Here is an 18,886-nt window from a genome sequence, read left to right as displayed (position 1 = left end):
AACGCCTTAAGATATTATAAAGACGACTAAGGGTGTTTTGCCTCGATAAAGAATCCTCATATCGATAGCTCTATAGCGTACTACAATGCTATATCCTTCTAGAGGCCGAAAGATATTCTAAAATAACATTGACCTGCATCCTCGTCGATTTATCTGTATAGCAATCCAATTGTGATGAGCTAGAGATTCCCCGAGGAATAGAGTACGATATTGCTGGATACCTGAGGTACCAAAGATGCCGGAACCGACTTGTTGTTCTTAGCTGGCCATGTCCCAGCGGAGCGATTCTTCTTCTTCGGTCAGTACAGGAGCATCAGGGGCCGGTCGACCAACTCTTTGGTCTTTGCTGCGAAGTCGTTCCCAAGGCAGGCCGGGTATGGACAAACAACGAGTTTGGAAATGATTTGCGACTTAAGTGAGCGAATTCTTAACCTTCGTCTACGTATGTGCTCAGCTAAAAGACGGTTCATTTCAAGATTCTTGCAGCTGTTCTTCCTATACTTATTGAGTGACGATCTGAGCCAGAGCTGTCGATATGAGGATTTTCCACCGAGACAAGACAGACACTTCCAGTCGTCTTTATGACGTCTTTAGGCCTTGCTCTCCGCAGAAACGACGATTCTAGAGCTGCTAGAACCTTTAGTACTAGCAGAGTGGTCCGTTAAGGGCGCGGGTTTTTTTTTTTAGATTCTCTCATATCGACAGCTCTGACGTCCATCTCCTTTCTGATGGCAGGATTACTCGTCCCTGAACCATCTCCTATCTACACAATGCCATGGTCCGACATTTCTGCTTCATTCGTTGTTGCAAATAGGAACAGGAGAGATACGGTCTTCTTCGGCAGCATCGTCCTCGTCATGATCTTCGAGAGCATGCTTTAGGTTGAGAAGCATATCTCCATCGCCCAGCACAGACGGACTTTTCCAAACGAAGACAGCTACTCATAACTGATAACTGCAAGGGCACTCTTACAGCGTTTCTTTGCACCATGGGCATTTCAGACCCATGGAGTCTTCCACAGCACCCTGGCGCTCGTCTTGCAAGTCAATGAATCAGGGATCATCAGAACGACTTCCGACAAAAGTTGAGCGGGGTGACCCTCCAATTGCCAATCAAATCCTTCGTTTGAAGATCGATTTCGTTACGAGGATGTCGCATTTAAGACACTGCTTGCTCTTATTCGCTCCGTGCACTGCGTGCACCATCGTCATGCCCGCACACGTAATCCCTCAACCCACTGTTCTTGACAGCTGCTGTGCTTCCTCTGTTTCATCCATACTGTCCTCAGTCTCATACGTCCTCATTCGCCATCTACTTCGCCCAACTCAGCCTCTCGCTCAGCCTTTTCCAACCTCTTCAAAGAAGCGTCGTCAAATATGGTCTCATCGTCGCCCGGGATGGGAGGTCTGCCATGCTGCACCACCGGTCCCACGTATTCAATCCAGTCCTTACGCTTGACCATCAATGCCCGCACACCGTCGCTCACTCCTCGGCCAGCCACGCCAGATGCAACGCCTTTCTGTCCCGGCTTCGCCTGTGAGCCCTTCTTTTGATTTGGTTTCGCCAGAGATCGGTTACGCTTGAGGTATGCCGCGTTGACTTGGTTGTCCAGATCATCTGCAATGTTGGAATATTCTTGCATCGCCATCCTCTCTTCTGTCAGCTCCAAGACGCGAGCTTTGCGRACGTTGTTCAACTTGCTAATACGACGTAGTTCGTGCTGTAGAGTTCGTAATCGAGCTGCTACCTCGTCATCGTTATGCGCATCGTAATTGGGAGTCTCGTTCGGGCCGATGATGCCAATGTGTCTAAGCTCTTGCAAAGCACGCTGTTCAAAACTCTCATAGTCAAGTTGTTGGAGATTGGTAGGCCGAGGTGCGTCGGCGGAAAGATATGTTGTGGGTTTGAAGTCTTCGGTGTTGCCATTCGAAAGCTGTTCGGGCGCATCATCTCCGTTCGCCATCGAGACATCCCCGTTCGCGTCTTCATTTTCCTCCTTGTCCTTTTTGGCCCCATTTGGTGCCGGGCGAACTATCGTGATCAAGCGATTTGATACTGGTCCCATGCTCACGGTGTCTTGATCGGCGAGATCATCGTCCAAGTCTTCCATACTCCCTCTCGCTTCATTCGGGTTGTTGATGTGTTTTTGAGGCGGCTCGATCCCTGTCGTTCCATCCTCGGCGGCCCAAATTTCCTTGTAACCTTTTGCGCCTCGCGGTGGTATTATGTATGGAACCGCACGATCACCCCGCTCCTTGAGAAATGCCACGTCTTCTTCGGTGAAGGGCCGAATGAATGGCTCAATGTAGGTCTGAAAGGTGGAAAAGTTGACCTGGTTTGCAGGCTTCGCATTGCTAAAGTCCATGTCCGGAGGGTCACCCGCAGTTTTGTCGTGGAGATCGCTTGATGGCCAGTGTACTACACTGAGGATGGCCATTTTCTCCTCATCAGTCAGGTCGTCGGTCAGCGGCCGGATGTCGTAGATCACATTGTCCTCTGCGGCGGTTGGATCCTTGCCGAATATGCGCTCGTACAGCGGCGCTGTGGGAGGGAGATCATGTCGCGAAGCATCCGAGTCAGCTGGTGAGGCGGCCGCGTCCAGGACTTCTGGCACGATGGTACCAGGCTGAACCGGTGGTGACGGCGGAGCCGGAGCGCCTATACGCATGATTGCGCGTGGTCAGTCCGATGCTCTCGTGTGACGCCGATGTTTTGATGTCGAGGTGAGCAATGCGAATGGAAATGAGATGTGAGACTGTGGGGTAGGAGATGAAGTGAAGTGAAGCGCAGATATGGAGATCGAGATGGCGATGGCACCAATGGCGGCAGGCACGCAAGACCATCCACATCGCCATCAACAACAAACTCACCTTGGTGTACACCCACGCCGTCCTGTCGCGCCAGGCCATGCGCACCGACGCTCGGCAGGCTCTCGCGTTGCYCTCTTCTATCCTCCGACTCGCCATCGACATCCATCTCATCGTGACTGCGCTTCTTGCTCAGTGTCTTCTTCTCCTTCCGCCGATCGTCCTCCTCACGCTTCACTCGCACGCGCTCATCTTCGGCCYGGCTGGCTTCCTGCTCCTCCTCCGCTTCTGCTCGCTCCTTTCGTCGCTGTGCGAGCTGTCGCATGCTGCGATCGCAAATGTCATTGCGCTTGCCCATGAAGCGATTAATGGTATCGCGGATGGTGTCGTGCAGCACGCGGAGATCTCGCCCGGCGGGAGGATCGCCCTGTTTCGCCAAAGAAATACTACTCTTCTCAATGAGCATCTCAATGCTGGGCTCAGTCGATATCAAAGCTGCGGTGGGTGTCTTCAAGTAGAGCGTCTCCTTGGGCAAGGCACTGCTGGGTGCAGAGATGGATACGGGCGTGGCCACCCCGGGCGTAGGCGACTTCTCGGTGAGGGGAGTTGAGGTTCGAGAGACAGATCTTGCTTTCGGCTGTGTCGCCTTTTTAGATACCGTTGGAGCCATTGCGAAGCAAGTGAGGGAGAATGTTTTGCGAGGACTATATGAATGGAGGGGCCGGGCTGTGCATTGACACAATGTACCAGATACCAGCGTGCTGTATGTGGGTATGATGGTCGTGACCTTTTGCAACTCCAGGGCAGCTTCCTATGCGGTGAAATGTCGACAGCACAGCAAGAACGCTCACGTTTGATGCCGGCAGACGTGCCAGCGACACATGCGATCGCGAGTCTGGAGAGATCGACGGCGACCAAGGAATGCCAAGGCGAACCGAAGGCTTGTGCTTGTGCCCGCTCCAGATGTGCATTCGTCTTACCATGGACGAACAATGGAATGAACGAGAGCTAATCATGTGTGGCTTTACAATGGCAACTCCCTTGCGACCTTGCGGCACATGGCAAAGTGCATTTCTTGCCAGTCGAAACGTTTTCATCCAAACGGCACTTGTTGACATGGAAAGTCCTCTACAACGGAACACCTGCTTTTATCTTTTGTGGCGTCATGGCAGGGATAGTCTCGATTCGTTGCCGCTTTCCCCCAGCCTATCCCCTCCGCCTCCGCCTTCTCTTTACTAGTATCCTGCCTGTTGTAACTTGTCACGCCACCAGAGTCCAGACGACACGCATCTGTTCTTCACCTTCCCTTTGCGCCCCCTCATAACATGTATATTAATCGCCGATAGACAGCATAATCCTCCGCGGTCATGAGTACGTTGAGCGCATGGAATGTTCGTCGTCATCATCATCACCATACTGACTGTTGACCCACAGCCGCTACATCGCTACAGGTCACCACCTGGAACCTGCCCAACGTAGACTACACCAAAAGCGACGCACAGCCTCAACAGATCCCCGCCGAGCTCAGCTACCAGATCGTTCTCAACTTCGACATTCGCACCCTCTCCTCCCACCATGCCGATGGTGGTGATCAGACTGGCCTGCTATACACGCCAGATCTTGCAACTGGGGACTCTTGTATAGCCGATAGCGATCCATACGTCCAAAATGCGACTCGAATAGCGAATCTACCGAACGCGGTCTCGGAATATCGAGTGATGGCCATTGCGCCATGGACGAGTAAAGAATGTGCGCTGAAATACATGCTCGCCGCAAGACTCAATCCCAACAACCGAGGTTTCATCTTCTTTCTTCCCACCAACTCGTCTGCAACGCCACCGGCTTCAAATGACCCGCAATGGAATATCGAGGGCAGCTGGAAGCGCGAGAATGGCTATCCCGTATACGCTATTCCCGGTCGCTACGGACTCGACATCATGGCACAGAGKGCGAAKTACAGCRAGAATGTCACCGAAGTGCCCAGGGGTCATGAATTGACGGAGGGGGGCGTGTCGCCTACAGACTACGTTCGTCTGTTTGCGGATATAAACACAGGTGAGTGGGAATCCATCCCATGCTGAGAGCGTTGTCTAAACGTCGCCATAGGATCCATGACTTCCCTCCCGAGTTTGTGGGTATTTCTATTAATCGTCCTGGCGGTTTTGCTCGCTGTCATTGCTTTGACGTCACTCTCGATGCATCTCATACAGCGGCGAAGGAGGAGGTCCTTGAGAAGACGCATTGCGAGCGGCGAAGTCGATCTCGAAGCTCTGGGGATCAAGCGCCTCACACTTCCTCAGCCTCTACTCGACAAGATGCCTAAGTATGTGTATGGAACAGGACCGGGCAGCCGCTCCCTCGCAGAAGAGAWGCTTGCTGGCGACATGCCTGCGGCTCACACCTTTCACGCATCTCCACTGTCACAGCCCACGTGCCCGATCTGCTTGGACGACTTCGACGAGGCTAGCGCAGAACATGAAGGCAGTACCGTCCGGGAACTGCCATGTCGCCACATCTTTCACCCCGAGTGTGTAGACTCCTTTCTACGCCTGAACAGCAGCCTATGCCCTATGTGCAAGAAGAGCGCTCTGCCGAAAGGATACTGTCCCAAGACTGTGACGAACGCCATGGTGCGGCGAGAACGCAATGTCCGCCGAATCCGAGCCAACATCGACTTGTCCTCCCCTGAGATGGGGCGAGTGGATGGAGGCCACACGACGACAGGCTTTGTTCAACGACTGCGCGCGCTTCCTGGCTTGGGCAGCAGAACTAGCAATGCACCACCTATTACAGAAAGTCAGCGCATGGAAGAACTCGATATGCGCGCCGCCTCGACCACTGCTCCTGCTCCTGTATTGGTCCCCGGCATTTCGTCTGGTCCTCCAGATCAGACGCGCGCCGCGCTTGGGCAGCGGGAATGGGCAAGGCAGCGGGCTCTCAATATGCTAGGTCGGAACGAATCTGGGGACCCCGACCTGGAAGAGTCGCAACAAACACCCGCCTGGAGGAGAGGAATCCGAAAGATCTTCCCAGGTTTTGGACGATGATTATGACAGTGCGAAAAGCATGCGACGACGTTGGCGAAGCAACTGCTCCACCCTTTCTGATGATACCCCTGGTGAGCCGTGTTGGAAAATAAATAGCATAGTACATGCAATTGCGAATATGGGACAGCGTTGTATTTAGAGCGAGGCGTTTCATGGATGGATATGTTGATATCAACTATGACACAAGGCGAACACGAAACATGCAATGTATGAACGAATACGAGTTTTGACACGCCATTCAATATTGTACAGCTTGGATGCCGGGGGGATTGTTTGTCTTTGTCGGCTGGACAGAGGCTCCGTCGTGGTACAGGTAATGCATCGTCTTATCGCATAGACGACGAGTTCATCATCAGCCGATCGGCCAGGCACCAGGGGCGGCAGCAACCACTTCGGATTCCGAAAAGGGCATTGGCGCCAGTCCTTCCGCGATCTCAATCCTCAACATTCTGCTCGTTCTCGGGTCTGGCGGACATGGGCTTGTACGATGCAAGGCGAGGCTGAAGTCGCCGTTGAGCCAGCAAAGCTGCTACGGTCAAGAGCTGAGCAAGTGTCTTCCCAATTCCCCGATGGGACCAAAGATATAAAATTCGATGCCAGGAAATCTTTCCACAAGTCGCTCTCACTCAAAGTTGCTTCCAAGTCACCCATTTCCTCTATTCCTCCGTTTACTTCCTTGTCAATCACATCATGTGTGCCCGTTTGCATTCCTTGACGCCAATCCGGAAGTGCAGTCATTCTTCAACTTCAACCTCCTGTACGAGCCTTGAAGCAACCAAAGCTGAAACACCTCAGCCTCTCACATCGGAGCTCCATCCGATAGCATTGATGAAGAAGTCTGGATCTCCCACCAAATTTGTGCGGGCGATCGGTGTCGTCCCAAGTCCACTGATGCCCTCTTGTGAGCTCTTCACCCCAGGCCAAGCTCCGCCCACTTGCGCATGGAGGTAGCAAGCCAGCAGGACACAGCATCTTGATAAGCTAGAGCGAGAAGCTGACAAGGCCCATAACCCCTGGCGAAACGACGTCACCCGATCGGTCACGCGTCGCGCAGGGATTAGGTCTCACTGCATCATTCGTACTTTGAGGCCAATTCTTCGTATTCTGTCCATTCGACTCTCACATCTGTTCTTGTGCCGCCGTTCTGCTTCTCAACGGTGCAAGTCGAAGATGGAAACAATCCCCGCTTGCTGAGAACAGATTTGTGCGACTCGCAACCTTGCACTTTTCGGTGCTTACTGGCTAAAACACGAACGGCATTTGATTATTACATGCGAAACTTCGGGACTTGATGCCTCACTTCAACCTGTTGGGCCGTCTCATATGCCATTGACTTCAAACTCCTCGACTTCGCCTCACAATCCTCGAGCTGCCGTGAAAGCCTCCGCTCAACAACAACAAATTTTACAGCAAGCGGAAACATCGACAGCCACCAACGAGAAAGTCCGGAAGCTCGCGGCGCCACATCTATTCGACATTGGCAAGAAGGAAGATCACCACACGATGGACGGTCAATCGGAGACGAGCAAGCTGTCACGAGCTGCAGCTCAGAATATTTCCATACAACCAACCTCACAGGAGCGACAGCAGTCAGGCTCCAGGAGACACCCACCACCTGCTCCCTTGTCGCCTTCGCGACTGGCATACCAGCCGAGTGTTGCCAGCTCACCCTCCCGCCTACGATCCAACTCACCTAGACTACATAACCCTGGAAATTCTGAAATCTTTGAGCGCAACGTCCAAGAACCGATATCGATCAGTAACTTACACGGCGAATTGAACCCAGCACACATTCCCGCACATGTCATAACCGAAGACTCAATCCCGCCGGCGTTGGAAGCTTCAGCGCTGACCATAACATCCTCAAGCCTGGATCCGGATGAAGTGGAGATTGTTACGTCCTCATCCCATCAGCCAGCAGCTTCTGGTATCGAGGGTTCCACAAGCCACAGTGATCTGACACCATTAGAATCACCGCTTCTGACACATCGTAACAAATCAGAGGAGACCGCGCACTCATTCCTACAGCATTCCGGAACATTTCCCGGAATCGAGGACGAGAGCGCAAGCAGTTACGGCCAATTAGACCCCAACGACGTGCGACGATTAAGCTTCATCTCCTTCAGCGACATTGTGCAAAGCGAACAACACCAAATGGCAGCTTCAGCTTTGGGGGATGTGGGAAGTAGAGACAGCCTCCACCTCCACCACGACGGAACCGCTTCGCCCGTCCGAGTCCCACGCTCACCTACAACAACCTACGATCGAAGCATCAACGGGCTGACCACACCTCCCGCTGTCAGCGGAGCCGTCAATATCAATTCCATTCCCGGCACCGCCGAGCAATCATCATCACCGACTCAGAGTATCAAATTGGGGAGTCCGAGCGGGCAACAGCACGGTGATTTGAATATCGAGACTATGAGACAAGCGCTGCGGAAAACCGCCAGCGGGGATCTGAGTGGTGGGAGAAGCGCTGCTACGATGTCGCCTGCGAGCGATGCTACGTCGCTTGGGTGATGTCCCACAGACCAACTTGTGAGGCAGCAAAAGGGGTGATGCGCAAGTCTGTGCGTGTCGGAGGTAGCGAAGCCGTGGGATGGACTGTGGTCCGTTTCATCCGTCCGCGGGCAGGGCATAGAGGGGAAGGATTCATCACTGAGAGGAGAGTTTTTTTATCACATGCGTGATGGCCATGGGTTATGAAGCACTCAATGTGAGTGGCCAAGTTTCGAAATTGAAGATACCATCTTTTGCCTTTTTCCATCACGGATAGTGAATTGCACAGGGGTACGTGTCGCCCAGTGGTCGGGAGACGCTGTCTGCGTAAGGTACCTACCATTGTTCGGTGGTATACTGCGTCACGCTTCGTTGACGCGATGCATCTGTGCGCGTGGTCCCGAGATTTGAACAAGAGAACTTTCTCGACCATGCGCTTGTTACTTGGCTAGCAGCGCTGACCGCGCTTCTTATTATAACGCGCGGTGCCGAAAAGACCAGAACACTGCACGGATGCTGGTCCAGGCCATGCGCAAGATCTACGTTTGCCGTTAGAAGCTGAAACCTGATATTATTGAGGCCGCGATTCATGCGCTTCCATCGCCAAGTTTGAAGGGCTTTCTTTTTCTTCTGTGTTCGATTGCAGTCGGGCCATCATACGGCCTCGTGATGATCGCAGGAGTTGCGCTGTTGTATTGAATCTCGTGGGGGTCCGTGGTTGATGATGACCTAGCAAGCAATGGATGACCAAAAGATGGTGCAAAGTACCTGGTGACCTCACTCTACCAGAGTCCATTGGGAGCTCCCAGCTGAAACGGCGTCGGCGGGCCGCACACGTAGAGCTTCGGCTCCAGCCAGCGGAACGCGCTTCGGTGCAAAAGTATATGTCTGCGTGACTTATAGATTGGTGTTATTAGGAGGAGGGATTCGTCGATTGTGTCTCCTGATCACTTCCAATCCATAGCGTGGTGGTGATGGACGTAGTTGGGTGTGAAATGGAGAAGATAGGAGGCTGAGAGAAGACAAGCGTGGCTTTCTATGTTGGGCATACATGCGTATCCGTCATGCAGGGTGGGGAGATGGAGCCGCTGCCTCCACCGTTTGGCACCTCGCTCGCACATTGCAGAACGTGCGCACTGCGCAGCGGCATGTCTCCTTCTCAGGTGTATAGTCAGTTAGGTAGTACCCAAGGTAGCGGACATTGTTTTCCGTGTCTTGGTTAGGCGAATGCTGCCTWCGGAGGGTAATCTCCATTGCCCTGCCATGGGGGCGGACAGTTCTCGGCGTCGCCTGGGCTTTTTGGGATCCTGACGATCGCCTTATGATGGTATTGTTATTGATTGGGACAAGAGCCGGCAGGATAGCGTGATGTAGTGTTCGTTCAGTAGCGGTTTTTGAGGCCGTCGAGTCAAGTCTCCGTTCGCTTCCATGCTCGCTCGCTCCACTGCGGTCCCCACCCCACTCCAAACACAACACAATCGACCAACCACATTTACGACAGCACATTTGATAACATGCATTGCCCAAGATGAGCTCCAAGCAGGAGCGCCGTCGTTCCGGGGTTTTTCTGTCAGATCAACCGGTCGTCAAGACCCACCGATGGACATCGTCGAACAAGCAGAGCGCCGCAGACGACAGCAACAAAGAAGACGAACAACGGCGTGAAAAGGAGAAGAAGAGGTCACACCGCGCTTCGGCTGCTACGCCGTCCCGCTCAATCTCCAAAACCATCTCGCGCAGGCCGTCTATGCCAAGCTCCCTGCGTTCCACAACGGCTTCCGATGCGAGAGCAGACGCCGAAAGCAGCACGGGCTCTTTTACACCCCACACGACGACGACGACCACTACCGCTGGTGGCGGAGCGGACAGTCCGAGCAATTCGCACCGCAGTCGGCGGCACGCAGACCGTGACCGCGTCAAGGATCCTCCGCGCAGTAGAAGTGGCAGCATCAGCGTCCCTTTCTTCGGCCGCAGTGCCTCGAGGAAGAATAAGAAGAAGCGCAATGAATCGGACGGCATGATGGATCGGGAATCACAGTCACGGCCGCGAACGGCCACTCTGAGTGATGACCAGCGAGAGCAGTCCCCCTCGGCAGTGCGCAGCAAGAGCAGGAGTCGACACAGGGATACACCGTCATCGGGTGCTGAATTTCTAGCCTCTGTACCAATGTCCACCGAAGTCCCGTCCCGCCCCTCGATATCCTCGTTGGGCTCGCCAGTGCGGTCACCGTCGCCGCAGCCGGGACCCCGCTCCATATCGCCCATGTCGTCCGGCACGGCGGATTCCATCACGTCTGCCCTTCCTAGTGCGAATGCGCGACGTATTCTACATTTGATGAGGACGCTCAATGGAAGAATGAGCGGTAGCGTGATATTCCGCCGTGGATTTGGCAACCCCTGGTCGCAGAGCTATTGTTACATTCACGAAGAGAATGGCAGCTTGATGTATGAGTCCAGGGGAAGTGAAGGTGCACACAAGGTTCTGGTACAAGACCTGCGAGGATCAAGCGTAAGATCCAACTTGGACGGGGATCTTCCATACCTGGAACTCAGCTTGCCACAGAGTTCCGACGAGGTGCACATCAAGCTGCAGACACAATCCGACTTTGACGCCTGGTTTGCTGCACTCCTACACTGGACACCACGCGATACAAACTCGGAAGCAAGCAATGAACCACGCTCCGACTCCCAGATGGGATCAACCCGGGCCTCCTCCGCTGATACATCCCACCAGCGGAGAGCTTCTATAAACAACCCAGTCAGCCCTCGAGAGCGTGCTGGCAGTAACAAGAGCGTGATGAATGGTCGCCGGACTTCAATAATCTCAGGTGTAACCAAGGACAATCCAGTGATCAAGATTGGCAAGATGATATACTGGGACACGAACGTCGGCTACAGCAACAACAACGCAGCCCTCGGCCAGCCAACAACACGCCGACCTAGCACTAGTAGAATGCAGAGCGTGAGTTCACGCCGATGGCGACGTATCAGTGGACAATTGCGGGAGAATGGCGAATTGAAACTCCACTCGGACGCTGACAACTCTTTGATATCGGTCGTGCAGCTCAGCCAGCTCAGTCGATGTGCCATTCAACGTCTAGATCCAAGTGTGCTCGAAAGTGACTTTTGCATCGCAATATACCCGCAATACACCTCGACCTTTACCAACACCCAGYCTGGATTCATCCGCCCGATATTCTTGAGTCTGGAAAGCCGCGTACTGTACGAAGTCTGGTTCGTGTTGCTCAGGGCCTTTACGATGCCTTCAATCTACGGTCCTCGAGTGGACCCCAGTGAAGCTGAGATGGGCGAGGATAATGCAAATCAAGACTTGGAGAGCATGATCGCCACAAGCACCACGTACACGTTCCGCATGGAGCGTAGTCTGAATGTCAAGATTTCCGAAGCCAAGATGCAGTCTGTGAGTGCCAAAGATACCGACGGGGGATTCAGTGGTGGCTTCAGTCGACATCAAGCCAACACTCCGCCGGAGAAATATGGCTACTACGCGGAGATCCTGTTGGACAATGAAACTCGAGGGAAGACTGTGGCCAAGTACGATGGACTGAATCCTTTATGGGGCGAAAGCTTCGAATTTCAGGACTTGCCACCAGTCTTGAACAATGCGAGCATCGTTGTAAAGCGCCGACCACCAGAGCAGAACTCAAACAAGGACCATCATGAATCGAAGAGCATACGCGACGCATTCGGCGAACAACAAGGCGGATTCACCAATCTCGCCTTTGATGTCGTCTGCGGCAAGGTGGAAATACAGATGGAAGAGCTTGAGYCTGAGAAGGACGTTGAAAAATGGTGGCCTGTGCTGAACGTGCATGGCCAGCGAGTTGGGGAGATACTGATCAAGGTGCGCGCCGACGAAGGCATCATCCTCATGGCTCGTGACTATGAGCGATTGAGCGTCATGCTCCATCGCTTCTCCAACGCCTTGACATTGCACATTGCTCAAATGATACCGAGCGAGCTCAAACGTCTCAGCGACAGTCTTCTGAACATATTTCAGGTTTCTGGAACAGCCGGAGACTGGATCATGGCCCTTGTGGAGGAGGAAATCGACGGTTCCCACAAGGACAGTCCAATCACTCGTCTGAGATACACTAGGCGTGCCGGGTCGATGGAGAACAATAACGATGCGGGGGCGAATGGCGGCGGCGGTCCCACCGACAGGGAAATGATAGTGCGTGATTTGAACAAGAACGCAACTCTGGAAGCCAATCTGCTCTTCCGTGGCAACACTTTGCTGACGAAGAGTTTGGATACGCACATGCGACGGGTGGGCAAGGAATACCTGGAAGAATCACTCGCGGCCACTTTGCAGGACATCAACGATCAGGATCTGGACTGCGAGGTTGATCCAAACCGCGTCCAATCGGCATCCGATGTGGATCGCAACTGGAAAAGATTGTCCAAATTCACACAAGAAGTTTGGCAGGGTATCGTGGCCAGCAAATCTCGTTGTCCAATTGAATTGAGAATCATCTTCCGACACGTTCGTGCTTGTGCCGAAGATCGATATGGCGATTTCCTCCGCAGTGTGAGCTACAGCAGTGTCTCTGGATTTTTGTTCCTGCGATTCTTTTGCCCTGCGGTCCTCAACCCCAAACTGTTCGGTCTACTTCAAGGTAAGAATACCTCGGGCGCAACGAAGCCTCGGATGTCTGACCATTCTGTAGACGACATCAAACCACGATCTCGACGCACCTTTACGCTCATCGCCAAGTCGCTTCAAACGATGGCCAACATGGCGTCCTTTGGAACCAAGGAGCCGTGGATGGAGCCGATGAACCACTTCCTCGTTCAGCACCGGGAAGGCTTCAAGACGTTCATCGATGACATGTGTCACGTTCCCGAGCCGATCTCAAACTCTTCCAACCAAAACTCATCAACCTCACCCACATACCCTCCAGGAGTCGTCACCGCCGAGCAGCACCTCAGCTACACCACCCCTATGACAATTATGCACCGGCTACCACCCAGCAGTCGCGAAGGCTTCCCGAGCCTTCCATACTTGATTGATCAAGCCAGATCTTTTGCAGACTTGATTCACCTATGGCTGGACGCGATTGCCGCTCTCTCCAATCCTGGCGATGCTGCAACACTGCCAGGCAAATCGCACGCCGACATATTACACGCCATCTCTTCAACCGAAGGAGAGTTGAAGGACTTTCACCAGTTGTGCGAGGAACTAAACACTAGGACGCAGGAGTGTCTAAACCGCGCAGAAAGAGCCGAGAGACCGGACAGTCCACATAGCTTCCAATGGGAAGATGTCATCAACCAATTACAGAAGGCACAACTCAAGAACGCGTCCGCCGGGGATGGAGATTCAGTCACCCTTGTCGACGGAATGGAATCCAACCCCGCAATAGAAGCAACGCTGCGCCAGTTGCGCGGCCAAGACGAGGAAACAGATGACGAAGCTCCGATAAACGGTGTGTATAGCGACCAGGCGATGAACCGGACTGAGCCATCGCTGGTCGATAGCACRCCAAGGTCTAACAACTGGGGCCGTCCAGGATCGGCTACACCTGGTAACAGCTTCCATGGAAGCGCAGGCCGCAACTACTCTCAAAGCATGTACGGCTCACCGGGCCAATCTGCCAGCACGAGCGTCAGCAACGTCTCAAGTACCGTCAGCAGCGATACAGAACATACAACCACAGCGCTGCCGAACTACGAGCGGGAGGTTCGGCATCGGGAGCGACGAGAGCAGGCACGATTCCAGATTCAGAAACAGGTTGAAGCTGCTCGGACCAAAGAAAAAGACAAGGAGAAGAAGAAGTCAACCAAGTTGATTCCCACTTTGCGAAAGAAGAAGGAGAAGGAGAAGGATGGTCTGTTCAAGACTAATAGCAATGGCGACGGCATGATATGATGATGTTCCAGATCGTTTTGATTTTATTTCGGGTTATGCCGCCGACGATGACTGCATGCACTTGGAGAGCGGAGGAACGAGGTTCGTTACCAACGAGAATTCTCTTGGATTGGCACGAGCCTCATCCGTCTCTTTGGGCCAGTCAATTGGCGAGGCTGAAGATGAAGTATGCTTTCCCGAGGCGCAAGTCTTGCTGCGAAACATCACGAGCGGGTGGCTGCATCTAGGATCGGAGCTAAACTTGCAATCTGAACCGACCTCTGCGAACTGCGAATACGTTGACTTTGCCCAAAATGTGTCTCGAAAGCATCAGTCATTCCTCTCTACTTCATATGTACTTCATTCCCGTGGTGGCAGAAGTCTGTCAAAGCATGTCGAGTGGCGAAAGCGACTCCCGGCGGGAAGATGATGGTGCATGCCGCGTTTAGGCATGTCTCAGGATATGAGCGGATATCAGAGACATGGGCAAACAGCAGTGAAAAGGGCAAGAATTCAGGTGTATACTATATCACGATCAACCTTTCTCCTCGCTCCTGCCGTTACCATCTGTCACATTACCAACCAAAATGGTGTACTTCCCACTGGCTATGGTCGTTGTCGCGACAGCTTTGAGTGCAACTTACAAGCACTGCTACAGCCGCAAACTCACTTGGAGCGTCCGTCGCACGCTCCCAAAATACCACGTGAGTCGCACCCATCGGAGTTGAAGAAAGTCAAGAACTGACTTGATATTTCGCAGGCCTTTGCCACAGAGTTTCTCCAACTCATCACTTTGGGTGCTGGCCTCGTTGTGGGATGGGACTTCTTCTCCTCCAAGACCATCATGCTCGACATCTACATTATCCCCAATCTGGACTTCCCAATCCCCGTGTGGTTCATGGCTGCAATGACTGTCTTTGCACACTTGTTGTCGCTACTCGCCATCGATTTAATTGACAATCAGATTCAGTTGGGTCGCTGGTCACATCCGATTCAGACACAAACGCTACTCCTCACACGATCTTGTCTGGCTTCGTGGAGTGTGTGGAAGAGACGCAGACGGGTGGTGGGCAAGAAACACATCAAGAAGTGTACCAAGAAACAAACTCCGAGGAAGAAGACAGTGGAGCCAGTTCTGACAACGCCGTATTCACGCAAGCGTACTGCTAGCGAACCTGTCACCCCGGAGATGCTACGGCGTTTTTTACGGGAGATTCCTGTGGAAGTTTCCAAGTCTGGGGTTTTGATCAGAGAGGCTAGGTTATGTGCTCGGCGGGCTTCGGCCGCGGGATCGATGGGAACTCCAACGAAGCCGGTTGGTACTCGTGTGTGCAGGCCGCAGAGGACACCACCGGAGTCGGTGGTTGCGAGCGGAAAATATGATGTGCAGAGCAGAGTGGAGGTGATTGCGAGTGGAAAGTATGATGTGCAGAGCAGAGTGGAGCTGATTGAAAGGGCCGTTGGGGGAATGTGAGAGAGGGAAGGCAGGTTTTTGAGCACGGGTGGAGCAAGAAATCTTGAACGCGATGCTCGGCGTCTTGAGAGGGGCTGTATGGTTCGGGGCTCGGATTACGAGGGAGATTCGCTGGTGGCCATGCACAATACAACATGTCTATCGGCCAAGACTTTCGCGGGTTTGCAAGCGGCTATGATAGGTGTAGTTATGTACATCTACATCAATGCCTTCCAAATGAGCCTTGGTTGGAATGTGACAGACTCTCTTTCTCTCAAGATCTGCTGTGCAGTGTCAAAATACTGCACGCCAATTGCATCCATTAGAACTTACTTCCACGACAGAACACAGTCGACCTTTTGTGTGTCAAAGATCCAGCACCGCACATCATGATGATTCACTTCGGATGATTTGAAATCTGCTTGACTTTCTCATGATCATGTATATCCAAAGCCTGGATCTCAGCGAGCAGCTGAGCTTGTCGTTCTCCTTGTTTCATGCCAAGATAATACCCAATGGCTGATGGAAGCAACGTGACTGGGAAAGGCTTGTTGTATTTCGATGTGAGGATCTTATCTGCGGTCAAGTTAGATTTGAAGAAGGTGGGAGTATTGATAATGGTTTGTGTACCTGCGAATTTGCTGAATGCTGACATTGTCAATTTGTCGTGTGAGACTCTTGACAGGTGTCTCTGAGTGTAGTTGTGGTTATGATGTCGAGTACGTAGTGCTGTGATAAGGGAGCTTATGCCTCTTAGAATCTTAGCGTCCGGATGTCCGGGTGAGGCAAGTGAAGCCGCGGGAAAGTCAATAATGTGGGGCTATCATCACTAGTGGATATTGTGGGTTATGAGAGGTGAAGGCCGGCTGGTGGTGGAAGAACACAACAAAAGCTCATTGTATGGAAGATGGCGAGCGCAATAGGCGTACAGAGTGCGAGACGGGGACTGGAAATGTGCACTGGGGTGAGGCACCAGCAGTTTCATTTCCTGCCACATTTCTTAACCGGGCCAAAGCACGAGATGCACTTGTCCATACAGTCTCATCTTCAAGTGAATCACACAAGTCACTCGCGCAACTATACATACACTTGTCCAGTCGTTCTCAGAAACTTCGGCGTCTGTCAATTGCCATTAGTGATCGGCCAAACCACTTCCTTGACCATTTTTTGGCAAGGTCCCATCCTGACCAACGACTCTGCCCGACCAGCGGAGATGGTTGTGAGTCTCAATGCTGGAGAACGTCAGTGATCCGGTAGTGCGAAATGAATCATGGTTTGACTTACACGTAATGAGCTCAAGGTATCCAAGCACCTAGTCATTATCTCCCATCACCCGTCCCCGTCCTGCTTGAACCATGAATTGCAGGTCATTCTTATCACCTTCGCGGATGAAACCCTCCATCCATATGCTCCTTCGTCTTGACAGCCATTTCCTCGCTGCTCCGTTTCAACATGTCACACGCAATCTCGAGGAGTAGCTCAAGAGACTGTCTAGCCAGACCAGACAAGAATCGACTTGAGGTCGAATTTTCAACCAAGAACAGACGGTGTTGGGTTGCAGTTTATGCAAGATTCGTGGCTCTCCGACAGCAGCTTCCCTCGACCAGATCGTGGCTTGGTATTGAGGCGTGTAGTCACTCGGGTTGTCTACCACTCAGTGGCTGTGGCAGATACATTGAGAAAACGACGTCCGATCGTCGCCAAAGCCCGCAGGACCCTTGTGGCGAGATGTAATATGATCAGCGGTCCATCTTCCGGTGCCACTGGAGCGTGCTCAGTGGAGCTCGATCGTTTTTACCGACTCGCTAGATCTGCAAGGCGTCGTGTCTGATCCCGATGGACACGTTGGGCTTGGGTGATCGGTGCCAATGCTGTTGTTATGCGCGGAGAGAGGGGAAGAGGGTGGCCTTGGGTGATTATTATCCAAATCTCTGCTATCCCGTGCATGTTGGCCGTCCATTGCAACTTGCCATGGAATTTGCCTCGGGTGGACCGCATGATGCATTTCCAGTATTTCATGGCCGTGGTAGATGTGTATCTGAATAGAAGAAGTGACTGAGTCCTGGTGGTGACAAGGTCAAGCGCCTGGTGCCTGGTCCAGCTTGTCTTGCAATGAATGGGACTGTCGATGCGGCACTGAGCGGCTCTTTGGCATGCTTGTGGTTGACTCCTTGGAAAACGCCGAAAACGTCAGTACCATCGTGTGCTCCGTCGATGAAGTTGTTGTCCTCTTTGAGTTGGCGCCCTCCATGTTTCAGATGGCACTACTCATTCGTGGTGCGAACAGTTCCAAGGTGCTATCTCAGCCAATGCTCGTATTTTGTGGGTCGTTTCTTGCGTCGAATCCGGCCTGGGTGCCGTGTCTGATGATGCCGCTCGGCGGAGTCGCTCGCAATGAGTAGCGTTGAGTCAAGTTTCATTGCTGGTCCCGGTCGGATGACCTTTTCTGTGCGACGCCCCTCCCCGCGCCGCACCGTGAGCAACAACCAAGTGTTTTATGCCCTCCGTGGCACGACAGCCTAATTTAGTCTATGAAAGTCAGCAATCCGTACTTACGCTCGCATGGTCCGCCTGAGRGCTGGGATTCAGTGCGCTTGCGGATCCCTCTGCGCATAGGTCTGCCCTTTCAAAAGGCGGTGCAGTGGCCGAGTAGGTTCTCTGCAGAATCGGTTGAAAAGTCAACGTGGATTGGCAGTCGGTTAACCCCTTGCCCGACTTTGGTAGCTTGAAGCATCGTGACATCCAGGGATACACCGCATTCGCTCCTCGAAAGCCGGATGCGTGCGATTGAATAGTCATCCGCCTTTTTGGGCTACGGTCTGAATGTCCGTCGAAGCACCCAGAGCTGTCGAAATGAGAATTCTTCATCGGGGCAAAGAACCTTCAGTCGTCTTTACGACGTCTTGAGGCCTTGCTCTCTGCAGCATAGACAACTTTGGAGCTGCTAGAACCTTCACGACCAGCAGAGTGGTCCGTCATACAATGGAGAGGGCAGTTTAGGCGTTGTTTTGTTGATGATCTCTCATATCGACAGCTCTGGAAGCGTCCGAATCCGCCGCCGTAGATGCAACGTCCAACGAAACATCCTTATCGAAAATTCGTAGCTCTGGATGCTGTCGAAGACTGAGGCACCGAGTATAACTGAAAAAGACCTTCGGTACATGGAGTTGAGATGTGTCATTCGAAGAGTTTCAAGAACTCTTTCCCC

At 52.8% G+C, this 18,886-nt stretch overlaps 6 protein-coding genes; 4 read left to right on the top strand and 2 right to left on the bottom strand.

The window, feature by feature from the left end:
* Positions 1-1,300: 1,300 nt before the first annotated feature.
* Positions 1,301-3,477, bottom strand: RCC_07026 (uncharacterized protein; the record flags this gene model as incomplete). XM_023772286.1 has 2 exons in its annotated part: positions 1,301-2,658; positions 2,871-3,477. 2 exons carry the CDS (start codon positions 3,475-3,477, stop codon positions 1,301-1,303), a joined length of 1,965 nt encoding a protein of 654 aa, XP_023628054.1.
* A 697-nt stretch (positions 3,478-4,174) lies between these two features.
* RCC_07025 (uncharacterized protein) lies at positions 4,175-5,854 on the top strand (the record flags this gene model as incomplete). XM_023772285.1 has 4 exons in its annotated part: positions 4,175-4,178; positions 4,242-4,724; positions 4,785-4,862; positions 4,914-5,854. The coding sequence occupies 4 exons, from the start codon at positions 4,175-4,177 to the stop codon at positions 5,852-5,854; spliced, it is 1,506 nt and encodes a 501-aa protein (XP_023628053.1).
* Positions 5,855-7,177: 1,323 nt separating this feature from the next.
* On the top strand, positions 7,178-8,374 carry RCC_07024 (uncharacterized protein; the record flags this gene model as incomplete). The annotated part of the gene is made up of 1 exon (XM_023772284.1): positions 7,178-8,374. The coding sequence occupies one exon, from the start codon at positions 7,178-7,180 to the stop codon at positions 8,372-8,374; it is 1,197 nt and encodes a 398-aa protein (XP_023628052.1).
* A 1,507-nt stretch (positions 8,375-9,881) lies between these two features.
* Positions 9,882-14,246, top strand: RCC_07023 (related to GTPase activating protein (BUD2/CLA2); the record flags this gene model as incomplete). XM_023772283.1 has 2 exons in its annotated part: positions 9,882-12,993; positions 13,045-14,246. The coding sequence occupies 2 exons, from the start codon at positions 9,882-9,884 to the stop codon at positions 14,244-14,246; spliced, it is 4,314 nt and encodes a 1,437-aa protein (XP_023628051.1).
* Positions 14,247-14,812: 566 nt separating this feature from the next.
* Positions 14,813-15,699, top strand: RCC_07022 (uncharacterized protein; the record flags this gene model as incomplete). XM_023772282.1 has 2 exons in its annotated part: positions 14,813-14,929; positions 14,986-15,699. 2 exons carry the CDS (start codon positions 14,813-14,815, stop codon positions 15,697-15,699), a joined length of 831 nt encoding a protein of 276 aa, XP_023628050.1.
* A 376-nt stretch (positions 15,700-16,075) lies between these two features.
* Positions 16,076-16,333, bottom strand: RCC_07021 (uncharacterized protein; the record flags this gene model as incomplete). XM_023772281.1 has 2 exons in its annotated part: positions 16,076-16,254; positions 16,309-16,333. The coding sequence occupies 2 exons, from the start codon at positions 16,331-16,333 to the stop codon at positions 16,076-16,078; spliced, it is 204 nt and encodes a 67-aa protein (XP_023628049.1).
* Between the last annotated feature and the right edge of the window lie 2,553 nt (positions 16,334-18,886).

Source organism: Ramularia collo-cygni (assembly GCF_900074925.1).
Source record: "Ramularia collo-cygni strain URUG2 genome assembly, contig: RCC_scaffold10, whole genome shotgun sequence".
Classification (NCBI taxonomy): domain Eukaryota; kingdom Fungi; phylum Ascomycota; class Dothideomycetes; order Mycosphaerellales; family Mycosphaerellaceae; genus Ramularia; species Ramularia collo-cygni.
This window is presented reverse-complemented; position numbering and strand designations above follow the sequence as displayed.